At 42.9% G+C, this 12,320-nt stretch overlaps 2 protein-coding genes and 1 long non-coding RNA gene across 3 annotated transcripts in view; all 3 read left to right on the plus strand.

Moving 5' to 3' along the window:
- LOC106610040 (oocyte zinc finger protein XlCOF7.1-like) overlaps positions 1–12,320 on the plus strand; it is a 268,532-nt gene that overhangs the window by 8,357 nt on the left and 247,855 nt on the right. The gene's annotated exons all lie outside the window — the stretch shown is intronic.
- Positions 556–5,582, plus strand: LOC123744283 (uncharacterized). The gene is made up of 2 exons (XR_006770865.1): positions 556–4,366; positions 4,451–5,582. It is a non-coding gene; the product is annotated as an uncharacterized lncRNA (long non-coding RNA).
- LOC106609871 (uncharacterized) overlaps positions 8,100–12,320 on the plus strand; it is a 34,042-nt gene continuing 29,821 nt past the window's right edge. The window contains exon 1 of the mRNA XM_014208892.2: positions 8,100–8,379. Within this exon, the coding sequence (XP_014064367.2) occupies positions 8,100–8,379 (280 nt within the window). The remainder of the gene's footprint in view (positions 8,380–12,320) is intronic.

Genomic DNA, 12,320 nt, shown 5'->3' on the forward strand with positions numbered 1-12,320 from the left:
CTGTATTACCACCTGGTACAGCAACTGCACCATCCACAACCGCACGGCTCTCCAGAGGGTGGAGCGGTCTGCACAACAGCATCACCGGGGGCAAACTACCTGCCCTCCAGGACACCTACAACACCCGATGTCACAAGAAGGCCAAAAAGGTCATCAAGGACAACAACCACCCAAGCCACTGCCTGTTCACCCCGCTACCATCCAGAAGGCGAGGTCAGTACAGGTGCATCAAAGCTGGGACAGAGAGACTGAAAAATACTTTCAATCTCAAGGCCATCAGACTGTTAAACAGCCATCACTAACACAGAAAGGCTGCTGCCTACATCCAGACTTGAAATCATTGTCCACTTTAACAAATGGATTACTAGTCACTTTATTAATGCCACTTTAATAATGATGTTTACATATCTTGCATTACTCATCCCATATGTGTATACTGTATTTTATACCATCTATTGCATCTTGCCTATGCTGCTCGGTCATTGCTCATCAATGTATATTTATATGTACATATTCTTATTCCATCCCTTTACTTAGATTCGTGTGTATTGGGTAGTTGTTGTGGAATTGTTAGATTACTTGTTAGATATTGCGCACTGTCAGAACTAGAAGCACAAGCATTTCGCTACACTCAATAACATCTGCTAACCATGTGTATGTGGCCAATAAAATGTGATTTGATTTGAATATGGCCTGGTCAGGGGTAAGCAATATGTCCCGCGCCGCCGACTCATTGAAATAGAAATCTTAATCAAAATCAAGGTTAGTAATCGCTGTTCTGATGTCCAGAAAACTATTTTCGATCATAGGAAATAATGGCGGAAACATTATGTACTAAAAAAGGTAAAACGGCAGCTGTTCAATCCAGTATGGCTGTGATGGATTTGTTTTTGTACACCACTGTTCGGTCCGCACCGTGAACCCGAATGAATACATAAAAAAAACATTATTATAAAATAAATGTTTACATTAGGCCTAATGGCTTCACAGTCGTTTACAAGTGCGATGGACAGAGATTGTGGATAAAAAGTTAATAGTATGTTCGCCACTGCTCAACTACAATAGCCTATGCAGAGTGGCGGATGTAGCTGGTGTTGGCCAATCACAAGTCATCAAAGTGCCACTACAGTCATAGAGCCTCCTTGTGTTGGTCAACAAATTAGATTATCTAATCAATGGAAAATGGAATTAAAAGTTAAATGAGAAGTATATGCGACAACGAACAAGACCCAACAGGTAGGCTGCTATTTAATCATTTGAATGGAGGTGTTGTTATTTGTTACTGATGGACAGGAAAAAAGCGCATGCAGACTCAATTAGCCCAGCTAGCTAACTTAGCTATTTTAGCCAACTAGCTTCTCTCGGTTTGATGCAGTCAAGACAGGTACTTGGTAGGTAGTCTTGTGGTTAGGACATTGGTCCAGTAACCAAAAGGTTTCTGGGTCGAATCCCTGTGCTGACAAGGTAAAAATCTGTTGTTTTGCCCCTGAACAAGGCAGTTAACCCACTGTTCCCCGGTAGGCCGTCATTGTAAATTAGAATTTGTTCATAACTGACTTGCCTAGTTAAATAAAAAATAATATTGGATGATAAATAACCTAGCTATGACAAGCTAGAAGTTCATATACTAGCGCAAGTCAGCTCAGTTGGTTGATGCCTCTCCCTTGCTCCAGTTTCAATCGTACTCACAGTATACACACCTCACAGTACAACACCTTAAGGCCCCTGCTCTCCCTTGCACTGTATCAGCTCTAGTTAATAAACTAGCTTACAAATTGACTTTTCTGCTGCTTCCCTCACTCAGATCTGACCACGTCTATACGGAACTGGTCATCCTCGGGTCCGTTCGGAATGGGTCTCTGTATTTATGCATATTTGTCCGGGTGTGAAAGCCCCAGATTCATTTCGGAGCAGGTCAAATTTTTTAGACCTCTACTTGTCAAAACAGACAATGCCAGGAACATTGTGAATGATGTCACAAAACTGGAGTTGGGCCACAAATAGGGTGCTTTTTAATTTAGCGTATTTTGCCAAATAAATCAAAATGAACTACAGTAACTGTTAGAATTCAATTTTTCCGCTGTATCATAACCGTACCGTGACCCCAAAACCGCAATACGTACCGAACAGTGGATTTGGTGAACCGTTACATCCCTGTAAATGAATGAATGAATGAATCACAGACCAGCCTAAATGTAGAGCTGCTCTCTTTCATGGTCCTTTGTTTTACCGGATTTGGGACTTTCTGCGACCACTATGGCAGCTTACAGAGAGTTCGCAGGGGACTTGACATCCAGACCTCCGCCCTTGGATTACTCCCCCCTTTTCTTCACCGGCATGTGGAGTAAAGGCAGCTTCTGGTTGTGGGGAGGACTTGGAGTTTGACTCACGGCTTTGCCAGGATTTTATGAAGTCCTTTTGCCTGTTTAGGCATCAACGGTGTGAACTTAAAGCCTCATCCAGTCGGGGGAACCCATCCCTCACAGCTGAGAGAGTGGCAGGACAGGTGACTGGGGATCCTGAGCAGGGATGTACCACCACCTCGGCCCCAGCAACGCTACAGGGGATGTCTGTGACAGGGACTGGGCCTGCGCCTACTGGACTAGTGGTGTCAGCCTTCAGAAGTCACGCAGCATCAACTCATCACCCCCTGCACACCTCTTCTCTGTACCAACAGTCCACTCTGTTGGCCCAGCCAGCTGTACCCCAGCTTGGTCCTCAGCCTGCGGGACCTGAGTTCCAGCCTGCAGCCCGCTCGGTCACCATCTCATTAACCCGTGCATCAGCCATCAGCCCGTGCACCGGTCCAGGAAGGAGCCCTGCCCCCACCAATCCAGTCTGCGGTGCTCCAGTGGATGCTGCAGCCTTCATCACTGCCTACACAAGGGCCTCAGGCACCCCAACTGTGCCAACGCCAGCACTCCACAAGTGAGATTTCTGGATGTTAAGCCTGTGATGGAGAACCCTCCAGACCCAGGAGTGGACCACCATCCTGCCCCGGTAGGAGAGCCTCCGCCATGCCTACCCTACTCCTCTACCTCCAACCTTGGGACACTATCAGGCTCTGTTGGGGAACCTACCCCAACACCCTACTGGACATAGTGGACTAGCCCTGCTTTAGGGTGCCTAGACACAGTTTGTCCCCTGGCCACTCCTTACTTGCCACTGACAGAGGGCGACATGGGGGTGGCGGAACATAGCTGGTCGAGGAGGGCTCCCGGCTGACATTGTTGACACTCAGGCAAGTGAAATCCTTCTTCTCTAAGACCCAGAAAGTAAATCATTATTATACTGACTGATCTCTAGCTCAATGGAAAGGGTTCTCCATAACAGATCTAAGTTGCCTTTGCCATGTAGAGGAAAAACACACCTCAGAACCTAAAAAGGTCGGAGAGGGTTTCACAGTGATCCCTGGAACCATGTTCTCCCGTAGGACAGGGATGAAAATATGGTTAGGGTTCCCCTGCCTTGTTGTCCAGAGCAGTGGTTTTCAACCGGTGTGCCTTGAGGAACTCTCAGGTGTGCCCCGAAACATTTCCTGATCTTGAAAAAAAACAACACTCCCTTATAAACGTGACCTGTGGAATGCAAATGGAATTTTGACTTGAGGGCAACACAGTGCTGCTCAGATAATATATTGAATGGCACATAGTTACATCTATATCGTTGTTTCAAGTCCAGTGCGGTCAGGCTGTTGTTATATTTGAATCACTCATGAGCAAAGTCATTTATAATTTTACTTCGCCTGTGAGAACCATTAGCACAGGCAAGTCTGATTATTAATCTTAGCTCTACTAGAGCCTCTGCCATAGAAACAGGCAAGTCTGATTATTAGTCTTAGCTCTACCAGAGCCTCTGCCGTAGAAACAAACGGAGCATGGCTTTGTGTCGGTGGTTTCACCTTTACAATGCAGAAAACCACTTGTCTCTAGCTCAAACCATTCGAAACTAAAGACCTATTTTACCGGAGCTTTATTTCTTCTTAAAGGGGTACACACAAATTAATCATCATGAGTAAGGAACTATGCAAACTATGAAAATAGTTCAAATAAACCCTATTTAATCTCTAATTATGGGTATGGGTAAATACTCCATGTTGAAAGTGTGTTTATTATCTGTGTGTACGTACCTGAGGGAGTGTCTGTCTGTGTAATCTGTATCACCTCTCTCTTCCAGGAGGAGGAGGGTCCAGAGGTGCTGCTGGTGAAGGATGAGGGGTGTGAGGAGGGTCTGGGGAACCCTGAGGAGACCATGGTCATGGAGGACAACCAGACTACACCTCCTCCTGAACCCACAGTGGAACCAGCTGAGGAGCACAGGTCTACACACAGTCTCACTGAGATGAGCCCACTGTGAATGGCATTAGGTCAGGGCCCGAGTGCTGATCTAGAATCAGTTTTGCATATCAGATTTCTTGATCCAACATCCTCTCACTCTGTATCTCTTACAGTCAGTAGACATGGAGGATGGGAAGCCTGATCTGCTGCTGGTCAAAGAGGAGACAATAGAAGATGGACCAAAGAGCATTGACCTGCTGAGTGGACTAAAGATGGGGGAGCATCTTAGCCTCCCTCCAAACATCTGCAGGAAGAGGTTTTAACCCCGTAACAGTTGCTGCCTTCAGCCTGCCTTCTACAGGATCTATCAACTGGAAGATGGACCCTGCGACAACACAGACACTCCCTGGCCTTCGTCCTCCTCACACTCTCCTAATGTTAAACCAGACCTCAGACAATATCAGTGCCTGAACACTGAGTGGCTACACAAGCCCATTGACAAATAACGATAGTAGAGACAGAATCAATAAAGGCGGCAGCACCAAAGAGAAGCGCTTCACGTGTTCGTTCTGTGGGAAAGCCTTCAGTTTCCTCAAACTGTTGGAGATCCACAAGAGGATGCACACGGGGGAGAAATTGATTGGGTACCACTTGTGCCAGTTCAGTTTCTCCCACTTGTCCCCCCTGAAGAGGTACCAGTGGGTCCACACAGGGGAAATCTTACAGCTGGTCCCAGTGTGAGAAGAGGTTCAGCACCAGCTGACGATGCCCCCGAAGGTCCACATGGGAGAGAGGCCGTTCGCCTGTATGCACTGCGGGAAGAGGTTCTCACAGAGGAGCTACCTCAGGATACACCAGCAGAAAATGCACACGGCCCATGTATAGAGTATAGTGATGTAATGTAGTACTAGTTAGTTTGTAGTTAATTCTGTTGGTTTAGGATGTAGTAGGGAACTGGATGAGGTGAACTGAGGAAAGAATGAGTATGATGAGGCAGAGTAGATAAATTGATGGTTTGTGTGATGGAGTCTGTAAAAATGCTTAACTTATGAAAAGTGACAACCTTGTCCATTTAGGTTGATACTGGTGTTTTATAGTAAGATAATGATAGTGCCTTAATGTTTACTTGACAAGAAGTAGTGAAGCTGTGTGTAATGTTAAACCTTTTCCAAAGTTTTCTAAAAATAATTTTATCAATGCGAGGATACCAGATTTACAGAGAAGGTAAAGTGTTACCATAATGAGAAAAGTTATTCTTCTTGTCACATATAATTTTGTGCAATAAAAGTACTGTACTTCAAAGTCCCTAATGTGAGTGCATGACCATTTTATTGTAATTAAATAAAAAAATCTACTTTTTTGTTGTTGACAGAGACTCCACTACACAGAACACAACCAGTGGACAGGTGGACTGAACAACCCCAGTCCTGGTGGTCATCAGAGAGACAGAGGCTCCAGTCAGGGATCCAGTCCGCAGCCCAGACCCTTCTCTTCACAGTCTCAGTGCAGGGATGAAGTAGGGCCTGGGGCTGGTAGAGATAGACCCTTCTGTTCCTATGATACAAACACCACAGTATCCATGAGTAACAGAGCAGGTCACCCTGGGCTTCAAGCATAATTTACATACAGTAATCTGAGGTGTATGAAAAAAATTGCAATCTTTGTGTAAACAAAAAGACAATTCCAAGACAATCAGGTACCAATAATTGCTTCTAATATACCAGATATACAGTATTTCCTTGAACCGATTCTTTAATAAATTGCACACAGAAGTTATAAGGATCATTTTGTTGCTAATAGAAGCCCCTGTTGGCCTTCAACTTGAGAAAATGAAAAAAATCAAAGTTTGTGTTTTTTAATAACTGACAATTGACGTTAAAGGTAAAAAATACAATTTTCATTAAAAAACATTTCATGAAATTATAAAATAGTTTGACAACCGTATTTATAAGCTTTTAAATTATATCAAACTCAACCGTTAATCTTTTCTAATGATGAAGACATGGATGTCCCATGGTGGGGTAAGCAAAATGGGTCAACTTTGAGCATCTCTATCTCCTGAATGTTCTGGCAAATATGTACGGTATTATTCATTCAAATCAAAATGGGTGTGGTCAAAAAGTGATTGAAATCAAATGGAACGACCCTTTTGTTTAAGAGGGTAATAGAGTTAGGCAGTTTGTAGTCCAAAAAATCGAAAATGAGTTACCTCTGGTTCGTTCAGCTATTCCTATGGGGGGAAGGAATGGGGTTTTGGGATAAACGGTGAAAATAAGATCTGAGGTTAAGATAGGTTTAGGAGATCTTTTACTTTATGTTCTATGATATATAATCAGTCAGGTAACATGACCTTTATGAATTATGAAGCCTTTATGTGATTGTTTTGATTACATAAATGCTTCAGAATTCCCCCAAAGTTATGTTAGTTGATGAATCACATCTCTTAAGCCTCAAGTCTGCTCTGATCTTGAAAGATACTGACGAGTAGGAGATGTGTAATGTAACAAGCAGTACCGTATACAAAGAACAGCGCGCATATGCTTTTTATTTTATATTAACAAATATCAACAAACAAAAGAGGAATAGTCACATGCAAACAAGCATACATACAAACTATTTACATTGCCAGGAATCCTAAACAAATAAATCATATTCATTAATAATACAACAAGTTTTAATTGCCTTTTTGTTTTTCATTTTAGTTAAAGTAGTGCCATATTGTTTAAATTCATTTATAAAGTGAAAAAAGTTAGGTTTTGAATTAGACCATTTGCATTTGTGAATATGAAATTTACCTAGTATGATTAGCAGTTGAATTAAATATACTACATCTTTATCTATGTCAGAATTTCTGAAATAAATCATATCAAAACCATTAAATAGTACAGCCGGTCCTATTGTTTTTGTAACAAAATTCTGTATGTCAATCCCAAAGATTATAATATAAATACAGGCAAAAAACAAATGCAAAATGGTCTCCTCCATTCCACAGAAATCACAGTTATAGTCAATATTTAGCTTGAATCTTTCCAAAACATGTTTCACAGGATAAATTCTATGTAACATTTTAAATGAAACTTATTTTACCTTGTTACTGATACAATATTTGTTAGCAATTTTCCATGCTTTCCCCCACTGTATATCACCATAGATATTTGACCAAAAGAATCTTGCTGAGGGAATTGTAGTATCACAAACAATATCCCTAATCTGTTTATTACTACATTTATCTTTGATGTTAATATTGCCAACAAATATATTTTCATGTAAATCTATGTTACTTACATCAACCACAGAGGAATTTAAAAGATATACAACCCCCCTTGGAATCACATCAAAAACAATTGCATATTCTTTCGGGGTTTTGGAATTTTAAACTTATCAAGAAATTCCCCATATGAGAGTAGATATCCATCCTCATTCAGTAACTGACCAACCCAAATAATTTTATTCTCAAACCAGTTACGAAAAAAAAAGAGATTGATTTTTAAATCGTATATCTTTGTTGTTCTATATAAAGTATCTGTGAGGGGAAAAGCGCGCATACGCGTTTCATTTAGCCACACCCGGCTTGAGCTAACGTTACAACATCCTTTCACCTCAGTGTAAACGGAAGTAAACAGTGACCAAGAAAAATTCCACGTTACAGTTATTTATACTTTTTTTTGACTCTATGGAACTCTAAATATGACTCGTTTAACTGCACAGCATCACATACTTAACCCGTGTAGTCTTTAATTCGCGTTGGAGACAGGAATTGGTTACAGGACTTGATAGATGTTATCTAGGTAACGCTAGCTAGCTGCTAAGGGTTAACTAACAATGGCCAACGGTATGGTTTTTCACACTCAGATAGCCTCCATCATGGAGGTGCTAGCTAACGCAGCCGTGGTAGAGATCTGTAAACTCGTAGACGACGACTATGCAGTGCTTCGTTTGGAAATAACTCAAAGCCAGAAAGAAAACAGGGCATTGCGGAGGAAACTACAGCTATTGGAACTAAAGGTGTCACGGGAGCGCGCAGAGAGGACAATGCGAGAGCGCGTCCCCTCCAGTCCCAGAAGTGTCAAGATCCTCGACCGGTACAGAGGAATGGAAAGAGGTACATTTAGCAGAATAGTCCAGGCGATATGAAAATTGTTAACTTTTTCTTAAAGCATATCATTTGCAACACTTGTACAATTTGTGGCCCTGAACATTTCAATACTATCCAGCTTCAGCCCTGCAGTGTAACCTGTGTCTAAAACTAGCCTGTCAACAAAATCAATACTATCGCCATCTACTTGTAGGGATTAAGGTTGATTCTTCCCCCCCCCTCGAATTCGTATTTTATGACTATAGAAGTAGAAAACACATTCATTAAAAAAAACACGAGTAATTGCACACCATCGCGTTTGATCACAAACACGTATATTTATGCAATACATTTTCGAAAATGGATGAATAGAAAATTACAATGATATGTATGTCCAAAATAATCCGTTTTAGAGGTACTGAAAATAATGACAAAAACATGTTATAGAATAGCAACACTTTAAAATTAACTCAGTGGAAACGTATCTGAATTCTAGATAAATGGAGATAGACGTTCAATTATTAATCATGTAGGTAATTAAGAACAGTGGTATATGACATAACAATTTTAGCAATGTTATTTATCTTGCAGTGTTGAAAATTGTGTTCATATGAGAAAAAGTCTGAAACCAGTTTCTACATAAGTAAATATTTACATTTAAAGATGACAACAGGTTATAGCTATAAACATGCCAGTCTGGTGGTTTTAAAGGCAGCGGTAGGGCTGAAATGTTAAGCCTATAGTAACAGTGAGGTTTTCCCTTCAGCCTCTCTAAAACACAATCAAAGTTACAACATTACCTAAAAAACAAGTCAGAAAACTGTCACATACTGACAATGTATCAGGCTCCTTATCTTAATGCTATGACAAACATGCCACACTTTTCTATCCACAAAATCTTACAGTACGAACATGTATAGGTTAACCCTAATGTCCATTTGTTAAAATACACTCAAGCCTTCAACAAAAATAATGAAGATATGATACATGACAGAGATGTTAGAATCCCTCTTCTCTTTTCTTCCCTCTCTCTGTCCGCCCTCCTGCCTGCCAAACCGTGAGTCATTACTACTACCATTCACAGCAAAGATGATTCCTGCTATTCAATTAGTCAGGGACGTTGAGAACAAAAGGACAAACTAAAGAGCTCTCAAACGATGAGCCGTGGAGAAAGGAGACAGGGCAGAGATGAGTTTCGCTTCTGAAGACACCGCTGCACTGCGTTCCGGCCTGGCTGGCTAGTCGTCCTGAGCAAAAATGGCCTACCTTGCTCCTTCAGTCGCCTCCTGCTATGCAGAACCAGTCTACTTGAGGATTTTGTGGTGGGGTAGAGGGTGAGGGAGGAGGTGAACGCGTGGATGTCGTCGATGAGCGTTGTGTTGGCCAGCATGGGCGAGGCGGGCAGGAAGGTCAGCTTGGACACTTCTCTTTAGGATAAAGTGGAGGTCTTAGAGGCCTTGCTCCTCTTCCCCCCTCTGCAGGGCTGGGGTTGGGGCCACAGCTGCTCTGCCTGGTTGTTCTCCTCTCCAAAGCCTACCACCTGACAGAAAGGGAGAGAGTGAACGAGACACACACACACACACACATACTCAAAACAGGAAATAGAGATTTCAAACTTAAATGTGACAATCTGGTGCACTGAATTCAACAGACAATTTGAAGTTATTTCATATCTTAATGACTTACCAGCTATGCTCCTTTCTTGTGTAGATCCATAATCACAATAGGAGGATAGTGTCCACATGAAGCACAAGAGAAGTTGCATATGTTGTCACAAAGGGCCTTGAAGTGAAGGTAAACATGGAGACAGATGTCTGCCCACATGAAAAAATACTACAGTTTACTGTACAGTACTTAGTATAGACTTCTGTAGTAAACTTTAGAATACACACAGTAGTATCCCTCGATCATGTGTATTACTTACTATAAAATATTGTGGTATACTGTAGAATACTGTAGCCAATGTTTGTACTCTGAAACCACACTCATAATAAGAAGTGGTTGGTTCAAAGACAGAAACATAATGTTTGAATTTAGGCACACGGACTGTGGACTCGAAACAGAGAAAGGGACCGACAGCCATAGCCAGACATTGGAGCTTCAGGCACTCAGACATCTTGTCTCCAAACCATTTATTTTCTACCATCTCCGACAAAACATCTTCCCTCATGTTTTCACTTTCCTCTGTAGATGTACAATATTCCACTAACTATTTGAAAGAAAATAACACCTGATCGTTGTACTAGTTCATGGTTAGACTGGCATTGAGGTGACTCGCAGTACGCTTCATCCTTTCTCTGTTTGTGAAAAGGCACACTTGAACCGTGCATTGTTTTGACAACAGCAAATACTCAATTTGCCTTCGCAGGATCCAGGAACTGGCTTGGCAGGTTTGAAGTTGAGGTGACATCCCCATGGTGAACACCTGAGTGCTTACTTAATACATGCTTGGACAGCTTTTTCCTGTTTTCTTTCATGTTACATTTGGGGCGTACTACCGTTTGCCAGTTTTTATATGACACATACCCACCGGGAGATTATGTGATGTCCGAGCTTCTCCCCCGGTGGGTGGTGTCCCAGCCTCTCCCCCGGTGTGTGGTGTCCCAGCCTCTCCCCCGGTGTGTGGTGTCCCAGCCTCTCCCCCGGTGGGTGGTGTCCCAGCCTCTCCCCCGGTGGGTGGTGTCCCAGCCTCTCCCCCGGTGGGTGGTGTCCCAGCCTCTCCCCCGGTGGGTGGTGTCCCAGCCTCTCCCCCGGTGGGTGGTGTCCCAGCCTCTCCCCCGGTGGGTGGTGTCCCAGCCTCTCCCCCGGTGGGTAGATGGAGGAACTGATTCTTATTCAAAAACAAAGATTTGCAAAAACAATGGAAGTGAGCCTGAAACCAAGGTTGCACCTGTAGATGCAACATCCTGTGGGAACAAACACAAAATGCAGAATACATTAACTCCAGATCAAAATGATTAAACACTAGTGACAAATATTATTGACCAACTTTTATATTGAATTGCTCTACCAAGGTGAGCATTTAAATGCATGTTTAGTTTGCTTCAGTCGGTGGCCGTAGGGATTGTAGAGACCCACAGAGGACAGTGATACAGCTGGCAGCACTGTGTGCATTTCTGCACCGGTGGTGGCTGCGTCCCTTCCTGCACAATGTGATTTGACAACAAAAAACAAGAGTTATCGAGAACATTGTTAGCTGGAACAACAACAATATGAAGGAGGATGTACTTTCTGAGGACTAAGGATACAATGGTAACAATGGAGGTTGGAACGAAAATATACTCCAGAACTTTCCAAGTGCCCTAGTGGTAAATTGAACATCACCAAGTCAGCCTTCTTCCATCTGAAAAGCATCTTACGACTCAGACCCTCTCTCACTGATCCCACTGCTGAAACCCTCATTCACACTTTTGTTTTATCATGCCTGGACTACTGCAGCGCCATTCACTACGGACTCCCCACCAAAACACTGGACAGACTTCAACATGTAAAAAATGCAGCTGCACGAGTCCTCACACACACCAGCCCTTGAGACCCCATCACCCCACCCTCATCAAACTCCACTGGCTCCCAGTTCAATACAGGATCATCTTCAAATTGCTCAGGCTCACCTACAAAACCCTCAATGAACTGGCGCCCACATACCTTACTGACCTCCTGCACCCCTTCACTCCCACCTGTTCACTGCACTCCTCTGACACCGGCCTCCTCAACTTCCCTCGCACCAGGCTCCGCTCCATGGGAGACCTGGCTTTTAGCAGGAGCTCCCTCTCCATGTCAACCTCACGATCCATACACATATTCAGGTCCACACGAACACACTTCTTCACACAGGCTTACCTGGATTCTCTGTTGTCTTCCGCTTTTATCTGTCTGTCTAGTTCACGTCCCTGGTTAGTCTGTCTGTCATCATGTTTAGTGTTCTCCCTGGTTAGTCTGTCATCATGTTTAGTGTTCTCTCCCTGGTT

This window comes from Salmo salar, chromosome ssa08 (assembly GCF_905237065.1).
Source record: "Salmo salar chromosome ssa08, Ssal_v3.1, whole genome shotgun sequence".
NCBI classification, from domain to species: Eukaryota; Metazoa; Chordata; class Actinopteri; order Salmoniformes; family Salmonidae; genus Salmo; species Salmo salar.